Raw genomic sequence first — 16,633 nt, 5'->3', positions numbered from 1 at the left:
TGGTGTGGACAGACAAACTTCTTGTTGCTGGAATCTTATCGCATCTGGTTAGGACACAGTAACTCAAAGGCATGTCTGTGTGTGTGTGTGTGTGTGTGTGTGTGAGATCACCTGTTCCATGAAGACGAGCAGAGACTCACGGTTATTCTCCCACTCCTCCGGTAGTTCGCTCTCATGAGGGTATTTATCGCAGCCCACGTACATGGAGAGCTCGAAGCAGTTGGTGTGCAGGTAACTGAAGTCATTCATACCTGTTAACGAACAACAACCGTTAGCGAGACCGACGACCCTCCCCATCAGAGATCAGGTGTGCTGCCGATGACCTCACTTCCTGCGGCCGTGTGCCACGAGGCGCCGTTGACGGTGCCGTCCTCCTTGGCGAAGTCGTGTGTGTGGCAGACCCTGCGGCTGGCGAGGGTCATGAGCCGGTGTGTGGAGGCGTAGGAGAACGCTAGCCAGCGGAACACGTGATCGTCCGCCGTGGGCGTCGGGTGCCGGAGCTTCTCGGAGCGCGTGCGGTCGAACGGGAACGACACCACCAGCTCGCCGCCCTGCAGGTTCCCCCCCAACACGAACGGGATCTTCTCCATCCACGACACCAGAGCGCGCGTCTCCACTGCCACCTGGGGTCAGAGGTCAGAGTGTTTTAGAGCAAGAGACACACTTGAGTTCACTGAGCTCCTGAGAGCGACCCATTCTTTCACAGATGTGTGTAGAAGCGTCTTCATGCCTAAGTGCTTGATTTATACAACTGTGGCCATGGAAGTGATTGGAACACTTGAATTCAATGATTTAGAGGGGTGTCCCAATACTTTTGGCAATATAGTATATTTCTTTGGCAAGTAGCTGCAGTAATCGACTGTTCATATTATTAACAAAAGACATTTTACTATGGAAAAAGATGTGACGGACAAATCTAGATTTCAAACCAATAACCAATGACTTTTCAACTGAAATATCTGATAAAACTATCAATCATCTGTAGCTGATCTCATGAAGTGTGTCGTGACTCCAGACGAACGTTGATCACACACACATGCTAACGTACGCTGGCGTTCTCGGAGCGGTACCAGTCCGGGATGGGTATGTGATGGTTGTGGAATTTGCGCGGGACCCAGTTCCGGTTCTCCGCCTCCCAGAGGACAGCGTTGAGATCAGGGAAGTTATGATGGATGTCGAGGCCATCTTGACTCCAGCGGCCCAGAGTCCATCCGCTGAGCTCAGAGCCCTGAACACACACACACACACACACAGAGAGAGAGACCAGCATTTCACTGATTACACATTACACAGAAACTGAAACTTTCTATTCATCAAAGAATCCTGAAAAATAAAATGTATCACAGTTTCCACAGAAATATGAACCGTTTTCAACACTGATAATAATCATAAATGTTTCTCGAGCATCAAATCATCATATTATAATGATTTCTGAAGGATCATGTGACACTGAAGACTGGAGTAATGATGCTGAAAATTCAGCTTTGATCACAGGAATAAATTACACTTTACTGTATACAGTGGGGAGTCCACTGCCGATTTTGCAGGTTTTCCCACTTACAAAGCATGTAGAAGAAATTTTTATCATAGGTACTCTTCAACTGTGAGTGACGGAATCTAAAACAAAAATCCAGAAAATCACATTGTATGATTCTTAAGTAATTAATTTGCATTTTATTGCATGACATAAGTATTTGATACATCAGAATACCAGAACTTAATATTTGGTGCAGAAACCTTTGTTTGCAATTACAGAGATCATGCGTTTCCTGTAGTTCTTGACCAGGTTTGCACACACTGCAGGGATTCTGGCCCACTCCTCCACACAGACCTTCTCCAGATCCTTCAGGTTTCGGGGCTGTTGCTGGGCAATATGGACCTTCAGCTCCTCCAAGGATTCTCTATTGGGTTCAGGTCTGGAGACTGGCTAGGCCACTCCAGGACCTTGAGATGCTTCTTACGGAGCCACTCCTTAGTTGCCCTGGCTGTGTGTTTCGGGCCGTTGTCATGCTGGAAGACCCAGCCACGACCCATCTTCAATGCTCTTACTGAGGGAAGAAGGTTGTTGGCCAAGATCTGGCGATACATGGCCCCATCCATCCTCCCCTCAATACGGTGCAGTCGTCCTGTCCCCTTTGCAGAAGAGCATCCCCAAAGAATGATGTTTCCACCTCCATGCTTCATGGTTGGGATGGTGTTCTTGGGGTTGTACTCATCCTTCTTCTTCCTCCAAACACAGCGAGTGGAGTTTAGACCAAAAAGCTCTATTTCTGTCTCATCAGACCACATGACCTTCTCCCATTCCTCCTCTGGATCATCCAGATGGTCATTGGCAAACTTCAGACGGGCCTGGACATGCGCTGGCTTGAGCAGGGGGACCTTGTGTGCACTGCAGGATTTTAATCCATGACGGCGTAGTGTGTTACTAATGGTTTTCTTTAAGACTGTGGTCCCAGCTCTCTTCAGGTCATTGACCAGGTCCTGCCGTGTAGTTCTGGGCTGATCCCTCACCTTCCTCATGATCATTGATGCCCCACGAGGTGAGATCTTGCATGGTACCCCAGACCGAGGGAGATTGACCGTCATCTTGAACTTCCATTTTCTAATAATTGCGCCAACAGTTGTTGTCTTCTCACCAAGCTGCTTGTCTATTGTCCTGTAGCCCATCCCAGCCTTGTGCAGGTCTACAATTTTATCCCTGATGTCCTTACACAGCTCTCTGGTCTTGGCCATTGTGGAGAGGCTGGAGTCTGTTTGATTGAGTGTGTGGACAGGTGTCTTTTATACAGGTAACGAGTTTAAACAGGTGAAGTTAATACAGGTAATGAGTGGAGAACAGGAGGGCTTCTTAAAGAAAAACTAACAGGTCTGTGAGAGCCGGAATTCTTACTGGTTGGTAGGTGATCAAATACTTATGTCAAGCAATAAAATGCAAATTAATTATTTAAAAATCATACAATGTGATTTTCTGGATTTTTGTTTTAGATTCCGTCTCTCACAGTTGAAGTGTACCTATGATAAAAATGACAGACCTCTACATGCTTTGTAAGTAGGAAAACCTGCAAAATTGGCAGTGTATCAAATACTTGTTCTCCCCACTGTATTCACATAGAAAACAGCTGATTTACATTTGAATATTTCACATAGACAGTCATTTGCTACATTGTCATCACATGATCTCATGTTTCATGAATGATCGTCTCTGTAATTATTTTTGCAATTTTATTGTTTTATTTTATTTATTTTAACTAATATTTTACAATATTACTGTTTTACTGTTTGTTCTTGTTGAGCAGAAGAGACTTCAGAATGCAAGTGTATATTAATATTCTAGCATCAGTTGCTTGTAAATGAAAGCAGAAGAGTGCAAGCATGTAACGGTGTGTGATTACCGCTGCAAAGGCCTTCTCGTAGCCGTCGGGGTTGATGGAGGGCAGGAGGTGAATGCGTGTCTCCTCCACTAGGTGGCGTATGCGTGTGTTTCCGCTCAGATACTCCTGACACATGAACTGCATGAGCAGCAGCAGCAGCTCGCGGCCCAGAACCTCGTTACCGTGGGAACCGGCCGTGTAGCGGAACTCAGGCTCACCTGCGAACACACACACACACACGCTGTGATCCCCCGTAACACACACACACACACCTGTGTCACCTGTGTGTCCAGCGCCTCACCCAGCTCGTGCTCGCCAGGCCGGTCCGAGATCTCGATGGCGTACAGCTTCTGTCCACTGAAGCTCCGGCCGATGTTGTAGATGCGCGTGATGTTCGGACACTTCTCGTTCACCACCTTCATCAGCTGAACACACACACACAACACTGCGCATTCACCACCTTCATTAGCTGAACACACACACACTCTTGTGTTGATGCAGAAACACATGTTTTATTACATGACAGAAGCATGTGACCTGCTCTTCTTCACACCTGTCTCATCTCTTTATAACTGTGGTGTCTGAAGTCCAGGTTGTCTGTCGTCGTCACTTCATTTCTTCTCCGGTAATAATTGTTTGGATCTGAGAGAAGCATTAAAAATACATGAAAAAGAATTAAAGCTGTGATCTTGTCTGGATCAGGGATTCACTAACTTTTTTTCGAGCTGAGTGTGTGAGTGTGTGTGTTTAGTTATTATTAGGCTGCATAAATTAGGTCAGCCAGAACCGAGAAGACTTCCTATAACCCCCGATGTACTTGTTACATCATAAGAACAATGGCATCTACGCTAATGTTAGGCTTTCTGTGTATTCCGAGGTTTACTGTAGGTTAACCGGATCCAGGCCGTATCGAGATCAGATGGTGGACCTGCGCCTAGACACGACCACAACGCATGATGTAGTCAGCCGGATCCGGGCCGTATCGAGATCAGATGGAGGACCTGCGACTAGACACGACCACAACGCATGATGTAGTCAGCCGGATCCGGGCCATATCCAGATCAGATGGAGGACCTGCGCCTAGACACGACCACAACGCATGATGTAGTCACCCGGATCCGGGCCGTATCCAGATCAGATGGAGGACCTGCGCCTAGACACGACCACAACGCATGATGTAGTCAGCCGGATCCGGGCCGTATCCAGATCAGATGGAGGACCTGCGCCTAGACACGACCACAACGCATGATGTAGTCAGCCGGATCCGGGCCGCATCCAGATCAGATGGAGGACCTGCGCCTAGACACGACCCCAACTCATGATGTAGTCACCCGGATCCGGGCCGTATCCAGATCAGATGGAGGACCTGCGCCTAGACACGACCACAACGCATGATGTAGTCAGCCGGATCCGGGCCGTATCCAGATCAGATGGAGGCCCTGCGCCTAGACACGACCACAACGCATGATGCAGTCAGCCGGATCCGGGCCGTATCCAGATCAGATGGAGGACCTGCGCCTAGACACGACCACAACGCATGATGCTGTCAGCCGGATCCGGGCCGTATCCAGATCAGATGGAGGACCTGCGCCTAGACACGACCCCAACGCATGATGCAGTCAGCCGGATCCGGGCCGTATCCAGATCAGATGGAGGACTTGCGCCTAGACACGACCCCAACGCATGATGTAGTCAGCCGGATCCGGGCCGTATCCAGATCAGATGTAGGACCTGCGTCTAGACACGACCCCAACGCATGATGTAGTCAGCCGGATCCGGGCCGTATCCAGATCAGATGTAGGACCTGCGTCTAGACACGACCACAACGCATGATGTAGTCAGCCGGATCCGGGCCGTATCCAGATCAGATGGAGGACCTGCGCCTAGACACGACCACAACGCATGATGTAGTCAGCCGGATCCGGGCCTTATCCAGATCAGATGGTGGACCTGCGCCTAGACACGACCACAACACATGATGTAGTCAGCCGGATCCAGGCCGTATCCAGATCAGATGGAGGACCTGCGCCTAGACACGACCACAACACATGATGTAGTCAGCCGGATCCAGGCCGTATCCAGATCAGATGGAGGACCTGTGCCTAGACACGACCACAACACATGATGTAGTCAGCCGGATCCAGGCCGTATCCAGATCAGATGGAGGACCTGTGCCTAGACACGACCACAACGCATGATGTAGTCAGCCGGATCCGGGCCGTATCCAGATCAGATGGAGGACCTGCGCCTAGACACGACCACAACACATGATGTAGTCAGCCGGATCCGGGCCGTATCCAGATCAGATGGAGGACCTGCGCCTAGACACGACCCCAACGCATGATGTAGTCAGCTGGATCCGGGCCGTATCCAGATCAGATGTAGGACCTGCGTCTAGACACGACCACAACGCATGATGTAGTCAGCCGGATCTGGGCCGTATCCAGATCAGATGGAGGACCTGCGCCTAGACACGACCACAACGCATGATGTAGTCAGCCGGATCCGGGCCGTATCCAGATCAGATGGAGGACCTGCGCCTAGACACGACCACAACGCATGATGTAGTCAGCCGGATCCGGGCCGTATCCAGATCAGATGGTGGACCTGCGCCTAGACACGACCACAACGCATGATGTAGTCAGCCGGATGCGGGCCATATCCAGATCAGATGGAGGACCTGCGTCTAGACACGACCACAACACATGATGTAGTCAGCCGGATCCAGGCCGTATCCAGATCAGATGGAGGACCTGCGCCTAGACACGACCACAACACATCCCTGAAGTGTCAGCAGAGATTGTGTCGACTAGACTCTCCCTTGTGAAGGCCTCATCGACACATCCACAAATGATCCTCAAAAAACCCATCTCCATACTGGCATGACTCTGATCTTCAATAGATGGAACTGGATATTATAATCCATAACAGTGTGTGTTTAGTGTGTGTGTGTTTGTGTGTGTGTGTGTGTGTGTTTGTGTTTAGTGTGTGTTTAGTGTGTGTGTCACCTGGCATCGGGCAGCCCAGGATCTCCACACGCATACAGATGCCGCCGCCGGGGAACCAGGATCGAGGGTTTATGCGAATGTAACGAGCGACTACAGGTTTGGGGAAGGTGTTGAGGACGGGAATCTCCTTCTCTCGATTCCCAGTGAAAATCTACTGAGGCGTAGAAACACTGGGTTACAGTTACAGATGTGTGTGTGTGTGTGTGTGTGTGTGTGTGTGTATGTGTGTGTGTGTGTATATCAGCTGATGGTTGTGAAGGGTGTGTTCGGTGTCTCACCAGATCTCTTGAGTCGTTCTTCAGTGTCACCCAGCTGTGAGAGTCATTACTGAGCAGAACTTTATATGAGCTCACCCAGTCACTCCTGCAACACACACACACACCCACACTGCATCACATCTGGAGAGAAGAACACGACTCATGTGCAGCTAGAAGAGTGTCAAGCCTGAAGAACAAGCAATATATCAGCAAAACACAATAATCTGTTCAGTTTCTCATTGAATCTCTCACTGCTCAAATGACACATGGAGCGTAGGTTGAATCAGAACTTATTTCTATGTCATTTCTGTACAGTAAGATATATATTATATGATATTAGTGTGTGCTCTGAGACACAAACAACACCACAACATCACAAAACTAGATCACTGCATTATAATCTCACATTTATACATATGCATTTGACAGATTTGGCATTGCATTCAAGGCTTTCACTGGATCAGTTCATGCAATCCCTTAGAGTCGAACCCATGAGTTTGCGTTGTGTGCTCGTACACTGGATCAGTTGTGGCGTTGTGTACTCTTACACTGGATCAGTTGTGGCGTTGTGTACTCGTACACTGGATCAGTTGTGGCGTTGTGTACTCGTACACTGGATCAGTTGTGGCGTTGTGTACTCATACACTGGATCAGTTGTGGCGTTGTGTACTCGTACACTGGATCAGTTGTGGCGTTGTGTACTCTTACACTGGATCAGTTGTGGCGTTGTGTACTCGTACACTGGATCAGTTGTGGCGTTGTGTACTCGTACACTGGATCAGTTGTGGCGTTGTGTACTCTTACACTGGATCAGTTGTGGCGTTGTGTACTCTTACACTGGATCAGTTGTGGCGTTGTGTACTCTTACACTGGATCAGTTGTGGCGTTGTGTACTCTTACACTGGATCAGTTGTGGCATTGTGTACTCGTACACTGGATCAGTTGTGGCGTTGTGTACTCGTACACTGGATCAGTTGTGGCGTTGTGTACTCGTACACTGGATCAGTTGTGGCGTTGTGTACTCATACACTGGATCAGTTGTGGCGTTGTGTACTCGTACACTGGATCAGTTGTGGCGTTGTGTACTCTTACACTGGATCAGTTGTGGCGTTGTGTACTCTTACACTGGATCAGTTGTGGCGTTGTGTACTCGTACACTGGATCAGTTGTGGCGTTGTGTACTCGTACACTGGATCAGTTGTGGCGTTGTGTACTCTTACACTGGATCAGTTGTGGCGTTGTGTACTCTTACACTGGATCAGTTGTGGCGTTGTGTACTCTTACACTGGATCAGTTGTGGCGTTGTGTACTCTTACACTGGATCAGTTGTGGCATTGTGTACTCGTACACTGGATCAGTTGTGGCGTTGTGTACTCGTACACTGGATCAGTTGTGGCATTGTGTACTCGTACACTGGATCAGTTGTGGCATTGTGTACTCATACACTGGATCAGTTGTGGCATTGTGTACTCGTACACTGGATCAGTTGTGGCATTGTGTACTCGTACACTGGATCAGTTGTGGCATTGTGTACTCATACACTGGATCAGTTGTGGCATTGTGCACTCGTACACTGGATCAGTTGTGGCGTTGTGTACTCATACACTGGATCAGTTGTGGCGTTGTGTACTCGTACACTGGATCAGTTGTGGCGTTGTGTACTCGTACACTGGATCAGTTGTGGCATTGTGTACTCGTACACTGGATCAGTTGTGGCATTGTGTACTCGTACACTGGATCAGTTGTGGCGTTGTGTACTCATACACTGGATCAGTTGTGGCATTGTGTACTCGTACACTGGATCAGTTGTGGCATTGTGTACTCGTACACTGGATCAGTTGTGGCGTTGTGTACTCATACACTGGATCAGTTGTGGCGTTGTGTACTCGTACACTGGATCAGTTGTGGCATTGTGTACTCGTACACTGGATCAGTTGTGGCGTTGTGTACTCTTACACTGGATCAGTTGTGGCGTTGTGTACTTTTACACTGGATCAGTTAAGTCAAGTCAAGTCAAGTATATTTGTATAGCGCTTTTCACAATACAGATTGTATCATAGCAGCTTCACAGTATTAAATCAAAATAGCACAACAAGGTTTGTTTCTAGTGGAAAAAAACGTCCATGTTTGGTAAGGCTGATCAATAGTATTATTGATTGATTAAATTAAATTAAATATCCCCAACTGAGCAAGCCAAAGGCAACGCAACAGTTGTGGCGTTGTGTACTCTTACACTGGATCAGTTGTGGCGTTGTGTACTGTGTTGTGTGTGTGTTGTGTAGAGCGTGTGTGTGTGTGTGTGTTGTGTACTCACGACCAGAGTGAGCTCCGCCCCTGAGTGACGACCCCGGTGAACTTCATGAGTCTGCGAGCGTCGACCTCTAACCACTGCAGCGGGTCAATCCTTCCAGCACACCAGCCTCCATCATACAGGTCATCCTCTAGCAGACCACCCTTCACACACACACACACACACACACACACACACACACACACACACACACAGTGAGACAGCTGTTGACAGAACTGGGCTAATATGGTCATACTTCCTGGTTCTGGTAAGAACTCGAGCTGCTGCGTTTTGGACCAGCTGTAGTTTGTTTATTAAGCGTGCAGGGCAACCACCCAGTAGAGCATTACAATAATCTAGCCTTGAGGACATGAACGCATGAACTAACTGTTCCACATTTGTCACTGAGAGCATATGGCGTATTTTAGATATATTTTTAAGATGGAAAAATGCGGTTTTACAGATACTAGACATGTGACTTTCAAATGAAAGATTGGTATCAAAGAGCACACACACACACACACACCCAGGTTCCTAACCGACGACGAAGACTTGACAGAGCAGCCATCGAGTGTTAGACAGTATTCTAGATCATTAGTTTTTTGTCCAATAATAAGAATCTCTGTTTTTTCAGAATTTAGTAGTAGGAAATTGCTAGTCATCCAAATTTTTATATCAGCTATGCATTCTGTTAATTTCTTGTATTGGCAAGTTTCGTTGGAGCGTGAAGAAATATAGAGCTGAGTATCATCAGCACAACAGTGAAAACTAACCCATTCTTTTTGTGTGAATGAAGCCACTTTGTAAAGTTTTTAAGGATCCTCCGAGGTTGTGTGGGTCAGAATGATCCTTCATAATGATGTTTTGGACTGAAGCGCAGCTGCGTAACGCTTTCTGTGACTCAGCGGATTTCAGCAGAAACTGGGTCAGTTTCACACGGCTGTCGCTCTGAAGTTTCCAGCTGATCATTCCTGCTTAAGGTTGTCGTTCTGTTTTCATCAAGAGCAGCGGAAAACAAAGAGCAAATTCTGTGCAAAGTGGATCCAGATGAGTCAAAGATTGGGCTGAACGAGTCTGAGATCTGAGTAACAACAGACGAAGAACAGAAACACTGGCAACATTTCATAAACACACACACACACACCTGGATGTTCAGTCGGCCCCTGTGCGGCCCCAGACCGTAGTGTCTCATGCTGGACGCGTGGAGCTGAAAGTCATCGATCTTCAGCGTCTCCAGACCCAGCGGAGGACAGTCTGTCAGAGAAGAGAACAATCGGAGATCTACCTTTATTTGAACGCGCAATAATGATCTTTCAAAACTTGCACCTTAGAACCTGTTTCAAAGTTTGTGTTCTCGAGCTCCAAACACTGCTGTCGTGTAAATGAATGGCCAGACCCAAAAAGCACAAAAATTATAAACATTTTTTTGAGAGGTTGTTATAACCTGTGTGAGCAAAGTCATTAAGTTTGAGTCCAATGTGACAACATTAAGTAGCATAAAACCATCTCTGGGTCAACATGACTGGAACACAGCCGGGTTAAAAACAAGAACAAATATCTGCTAATGTAGTCAGAAAATGTCAACTGACTGACCAATGACATGAATGTGGGGCGGGACTATTAGACTGACTGACCAATGACATGAATGTGGGGCGGGACTATCAGACTGGCTGACCAATGACATGAATGTGGGGCGGGACTATCACACTGACTGACCAATGACATGAATTTGGGGCGGGACTATTAGACTGACTGACCAATGACATGAATGTGGGGCGGGACTATCAGACTGGCTGACCAAATGACATGAATTTGGGGCGGGACTATCACACTGACTGACCAATGACATGAATGTGGGGCGGGACTATCACACTGACTGACCAATGACATGAATGTGGGGCGGGACTATCAGACTGGCTGACCAATGACATGAATTTGGGGCGGGACTATCACACTGACTGACCAATGACATGAATTTGGGGCAGGACTATCAGACTGACTGACCAATGACATGAATTTGGGGCGGGACTATCACACTGACTGACCAATGACATGAATTTGGGGCGGGACTATCACACTGACTGACCAATGACATGAATGTGGGGCGGGACTATCACACTGACTGACCAATGACATGAATTTGGGGCGGGACTATCACACTGACTGACCAATGACATGAATTTGGGGCGGAACTATCACACTGACTGACCAATGACATGAATGTGGGGCGGGACTATCACACTGACTGACCAATGACATGAATTTGGGGCGGGACTATCACACTGACTGACCAATGACATGAATTTGGGGCGGGACTATCACACTGACTGACCAATGACAGCAGCACAGGACTTGCACACGCCTAAAAATCCTTTCATTAATCAGTATTTCTGTCTTGTTCCTCTGTATAATCATTCTAAACTCAAGATAAAATTACTGCATACAATATTAAGAATATATCTTGAGAATATATCTAAAATAAAGTACTTCTTGTTTTTACACACAGACTGAACAAAATGAAGCATTGCTTGGTGATTGGTTGAGCTAAACTGGTATTATCTAATTGTGTAGTTAAATTTAACAGCTGACAGATATTCAACATAATTCATGTGTGAGACAGTCTAACAGAAGGACGGACAAAACCAGTCAAATATCAACTGAGTTCTGCTCATATTTTAATACCATTTTCTAAACTATAGCGAATAAACTGTGATAGTGTGAGAAATGTTGAAGGAGTCTGAATAAAGTTTGGTTTGACTGTACATATAAACAACTAAATGAACCAGATGAAAAAGAAGAAGAAAAAATAGTTTTATCCAGAGCTCGTCTCCTTAAAATAATCTAAAAATGACTCCAAGATTTTAAGAAAAGATCAGGTTTCATTCAAACTCCAAACTGAATCTTTCAAAGTCTGAGGGCAAACCCCACTGACGGAGGCTAGGAGGAGATGGAAGCTTCCAGTTAATTATTGTAAGTCGTCAGGCCAACAGTGTGTAAAGTGCAATATTATCCCTCTGTAAAGCTGTGAGTTTAACATTTTCCGGAAGAGCCCCAAATAAAGCGGTCAATGGGTTGGGGTTTATTACTGTGGTAAAAACATCTGAGAAACAACTAAAATTCCCCCCAAAACCTGAATAACTTCGGACAGGATGTCTCTTTCAGACTGAGATCTTCTATTATTGATATAATAATATATTGAGACTGTGTTATATTGCACAGCTTCATTAGGTGAACCGAGTCTCACACAAGTCATGTTCGTTTGCTGAGTGAATCGACTCACCGACTCGCTCGCTCGCGAACGAACCGTCACTGACGCCATCGGCCGCTTTCACCGCTTTCTTGTTCTTCTCACTCTTTCTGGGTCCAGGTTTCCCTGTGAACGACACGCAGCAGAAGAGGATCTGGACCATCAGCCATCAGAGGAACAGAGGAACTGCTGAATGATGGCAGCTGTAAACTTCAGAAGAGCAGCTGAAGGCTTCCATGTGTGTGAGGTCGAGTCAGGATAAACACATCCCACATGGAAACACTCGGATTCTCCCAACGCTGCCAGTGTTCAGATGTGCCACGGGATAACCGACACCAAGAGTCTGTCTCTCTCTCTCTCTTTATAATCGACACCGAGAGTCTGTGTCTCTCTCTCTCTCTCTCTCTCTCTCTTTATAACTGACACTGACAATCGGCACAGAGAGTCTTTCTTTCTTTCTTTCTTTCTTTCTTTCTTTCTTAATAATCGGCACAGAGAGTCTTTCTTTCTTTCTTTCTTTCTTTCTTTCTTTCTTTCTTTCTTTCTTTCTTTCTTTCTTTCTTAATAATCGGCACAGAGAGTCTTTCTTTCTTTCTTTTTTTCTTAATAATCGACACTGAGTCTTTCTTTCTTTCTTAATAATCGGCACAGAGAGTCTTTCTTTCTTTCTTTTTTTCTTAATAATCGACACTGAGTCTTTCTTTCTTTCTTAATAATCGGCACAGAGAGTCTTTCTTTCTTTCTTTCTTTCTTTCTTTCTTTCTTTCTTTCTTTCTTTCTTTCTTTCTTTCTTAATAATCGGCACAGAGAGTCTTTCTTTCTTTCTTTTTTCTTAATAATCGACACTGAGTCTTTCTTTCTTTCTTAATAATCGACACAGAGAGTCTTTCTTTCTTTCTTTTTTCTTTCTTTCTTAATAATCGACACAGAGAGTCTTTCTTTCTTTCTTATAATCGACATGGAGAGTCTTTCTTTCTTTCTTAATTGACACAGAGAGTCTTTCTTTCTTTCTTTCTTTCTTTCTTTCTTAATAATCGGCACAGAGAGTCTTTCTTTCTTTCTTTTTTTCTTAATAATCGGCACTGAGTCTTTCTTTCTTTCTTAATAATTGACACAGAGAGTCTTTTTTTCTTTCTTTCTTTCTTTCTTTCTTAATAATCGGCACAGAGAGTCTTTCTTTCTTTCTTTTTTTCTTTCTTAATAATCGGCACTGAGTCTTTCTTTCTTTCTTAATAATTGACACAGAGAGTCTTTCTTTCTTTCTTTCTTAATAATCGACACAGAGAGTCTTTCTTTCTTTTTTTCTTAATAATCGACACTGAGTCTTTCTTTCTTAATAATTGACACAGAGAGTCTTTCTTTCTTTCTTTCTTAATAATCGGCACTGAGTCTTTCTTTCTTTCTTAATAATTGACACAGAGAGTCTTTCTTTCTTTCTTTCTTAATAATCGACACAGAGCGTCTTTCTTTCTTTTTTCTTAATAATCGACACAGAGAGTCTTTCTTTCTTTCTTAATAATCGACACAGAGAGTCTTTCTTTCTTTCTTTTTTTCTTAATAATCGGCACTGAGTCTTTCTTTCTTAATAATGGACACAGAGAGTCTTTCTTTCTTTCTTTCTTTCTTAATAATCGGCACTGAGTCTTTCTTTCTTTCTTAATAATCGACACAGAGAGTCTTTCTTTCTTTCTTTCTTTCTTTCTTAATAATCGACACAGAGAGTCTTTCTTTCTTTCTTTCTTAATAATCGGCACGGAGAGTCTTTCTTTCTTAATAATCGACACGGAGAGTCTTTCTTTATTTCTTTCTTAATAATCGGCACAGAGAGTCTTTCTTTCTTTCTTAATAATCGGCACGGAGAGTCTTTCTTTCTTTCTTTCTTTCTTTCTTTCTTTCTTTCTTAATAATCGGCACCAAGAGTCTTTCTTTCTTTCTTTCTTTCTTTCTTTCTTTCTTTCTTTCTTTCTTTCTTTCTTTCTTTATAATCGACATGGAGAGTCTTTCTTTATTTCTTTCTTAATAATCGGCACAGAGAGTCTTTCTTTCTTTCTTAATAATCGGCACCAAGAGTCTTTCTTTCTTTCTTTCTTTCTTTCTTTCTTTCTTTCTTTCTTTCTTTCTTTCTTAATAATCGACATGGAGAGTCTTTCTTTCTTTCTTTCTTAATAATCGGCACGGAGAGTCTTTCTTTCTTTCTTTCTTTCTTTCTTAATAATCGGCACCAAGAGTCTTTCTTTCTTTCTTTCTTTCTTTTTCTTTCTTTCTTTCTTTCTTTCTTTCTTTCTTTCTTTCTTTCTTTCTTTCTTTCTTTCTTTCTTTCTTTCTTTCTTTATAATCGGCACAGAGAGTCTTTCTTTCTTTCTTTTTTCTTAATAATCGACACTGAGTCTTTCTTTCTTTCTTAATAATCGACACAGAGAGTCTTTCTTTCTTTCTTTTTTTCTTAATAATCGACACAGAGAGTCTTTCTTTCTTTCTTTCTTTCTTAAAAATAGACATGGAGAGTCTGTCTTTCTTTCTTTCTTAATAATCGGCACAGAGAGTCTTTCTTTCTTTCTTTTTTTCTTAATAATCGACACAGAGAGTCTTTCTTTCTTTCTTTCTTTCTTTCTTTCTTATAATCGACATGGAGAGTCTTTCTTTCTTAATAATCGACACAGAGAGCCTTTCTTTCTTTCTTTCTTTCTTAATAATCGACACAGAGAGCCTTTCTTTCTTTCTTTCTTTCTTAATAATCGACACAGAGTCTTTCTTTCTTTCTTTCTTTCTTTCTTTCTTAATAATCGACACAGAGAGTCTTTCTTTCTTTCTTTCTTTCTTATAATCGGCACAGAGAGTCTTTCTTTCTTTCTTAATAATCGACACAGAGAGTCTTTCTTTCTTTCTTTCTTTCTTTCTTTCTTTCTTAATAATCGGCACAGAGAGTCTTTCTTTCTTTCTTTTTTTCTTAATAATCGACACAGAGAGTCTTTCTTTCTTTCTTTCTTTCTTTCTTTCTTATAATCGACATGGAGAGTCTTTCTTTCTTAATAATCGACACAGAGAGTCTTTCTTTCTTTCTTTCTTTCTTATAATCGACATGGAGAGTCTTTCTTTCTTTCTTTCTTTCTTTCTTTCTTTCTTTCTTAATAATCGGCACAGAGAGTCTTTCTTTCTTTCTTAATAATCGGCACGGAGAGTCTTTCTTTCTTTCTTTCTTAATAATCGGCACCAAGAGTCTTTCTTTCTTTCTTTCTTTCTTTCTTAATAATCGACACAGTGAGTCTTTCTTTCTTTCTTTCCTTCTTTCTTTTCTTTCTTTCTTAGTGTTCCTAATGAAAGATCAATCAGCATCTGCTGTCAGAAACAAGCATCACACTTTCCAAGATCTATGAATGTTTTACACAGTTAAAGCTCCAGTAAAACTGATCACTGGAGACCAATAATGTTAGACGGTTGAATCGGTGTGTGACGGATCCTGAAACACAAGCGCACAGGTTTGCACATGTTCAGGCTTTACCTGATGTGGATCTGCTCTCCTTCCCGATTCCCCGACCGGGAGTCTCTCCGTTCTCCGGGATCCGCTGGTAATGTTCCCGACTCAGAAGCTCCTGCATGTAATAATCCTCATCCTCAGAGGAATATCCATAACACACGCCCAGCAGGAATCCCAGCAGCAGGAGAGTCCGAAACCACATCATCTGATCCGATCACCCTTTACCTCACTCCGTCCTCGTTTCAGGGAAAACTTCTGCTGTGTGTGTGAGACAGAGACAGAGAAAGAAAGAGAGAGAGAGAGAAAGAGAGAGAGAGAGAGAGATAGAGAGAGAAAGAGAGAGAGAGAGAGAGAGAGAGAGAGAGAGAGAGAGAGAGAGAGGGGGACTGTGATGTCTTGGCTCTGGTTCCAGGCGTTTTTTGTTGATGTCCTGTAAAAACAGGAGCATAATGCAGGAAAAGCAGGATCTGCAGGGAAAGAGTCGGATTTTCTGATCCAGAGCTGATTGATGTGTCACTGTGACTCCTCCCACTGGGCGGAGCTTCCCTGACCTCATTACCATCCCATAACCACACAAGAGAGAGAACTGAGATGAACTCATACTGATGGATGCAAACACACTCACACACACACACACACACACACACACACACACACACACACACACTCTTTCTCTCTCTCTCACACACACACACACACACAGACACACTTACTCACTCACACACACGCACTCTCTCTCTCTCTCTCTCTCACACACACACACACACACACACACACACACTAACCTGACCCCTAAACCTACCCATCACACACACACACAAACACACACACACACACACACACTAACCTGTCCCCTAAACCTACCCATCACACACACACACACACACACACACACACACACACACGTGTTCAGTTTGTGATACTCAGACCTGCCCGGACCTGGATGTGATTAACACATTAGTGACGCTCTGTGTGTGTGTGTGTG

The 16,633-nt window shown here is 44.4% G+C and overlaps 1 protein-coding gene across 1 annotated transcript in view; it reads right to left on the bottom strand.

Moving 5' to 3' along the window:
• LOC307146603 (inactive carboxypeptidase-like protein X2) overlaps positions 1–16,160 on the bottom strand; it is an 18,049-nt gene extending 1,889 nt beyond the window's left edge. The window contains exons 1-12 of the mRNA XM_079850773.1: positions 15,673–16,160; positions 12,207–12,299; positions 10,071–10,180; positions 8,951–9,090; positions 6,658–6,742; positions 6,380–6,530; positions 3,925–4,013; positions 3,673–3,796; positions 3,393–3,589; positions 1,049–1,228; positions 329–623; positions 112–251 (exon numbers count right to left, since the gene is read on the bottom strand). Of these exons, the coding sequence (XP_079706899.1) occupies positions 112–251; positions 329–623; positions 1,049–1,228; positions 3,393–3,589; positions 3,673–3,796; positions 3,925–4,013; positions 6,380–6,530; positions 6,658–6,742; positions 8,951–9,090; positions 10,071–10,180; positions 12,207–12,299; positions 15,673–15,853 (1,785 nt within the window). The 5' untranslated portion in view covers positions 15,854–16,160. The remainder of the gene's footprint in view (positions 1–111; positions 252–328; positions 624–1,048; positions 1,229–3,392; positions 3,590–3,672; positions 3,797–3,924; positions 4,014–6,379; positions 6,531–6,657; positions 6,743–8,950; positions 9,091–10,070; positions 10,181–12,206; positions 12,300–15,672) is intronic.
• Between the last annotated feature and the right edge of the window lie 473 nt (positions 16,161–16,633).

Source organism: Squalius cephalus (assembly GCF_949319135.1).
Source record: "Squalius cephalus genome assembly, chromosome: 19".
Taxonomy (NCBI): domain Eukaryota; kingdom Metazoa; phylum Chordata; class Actinopteri; order Cypriniformes; family Leuciscidae; genus Squalius; species Squalius cephalus.
The sequence above is the reverse complement of the archived record's forward strand: the minus strand, read 5'-3'. Positions and strand labels throughout refer to the sequence as shown.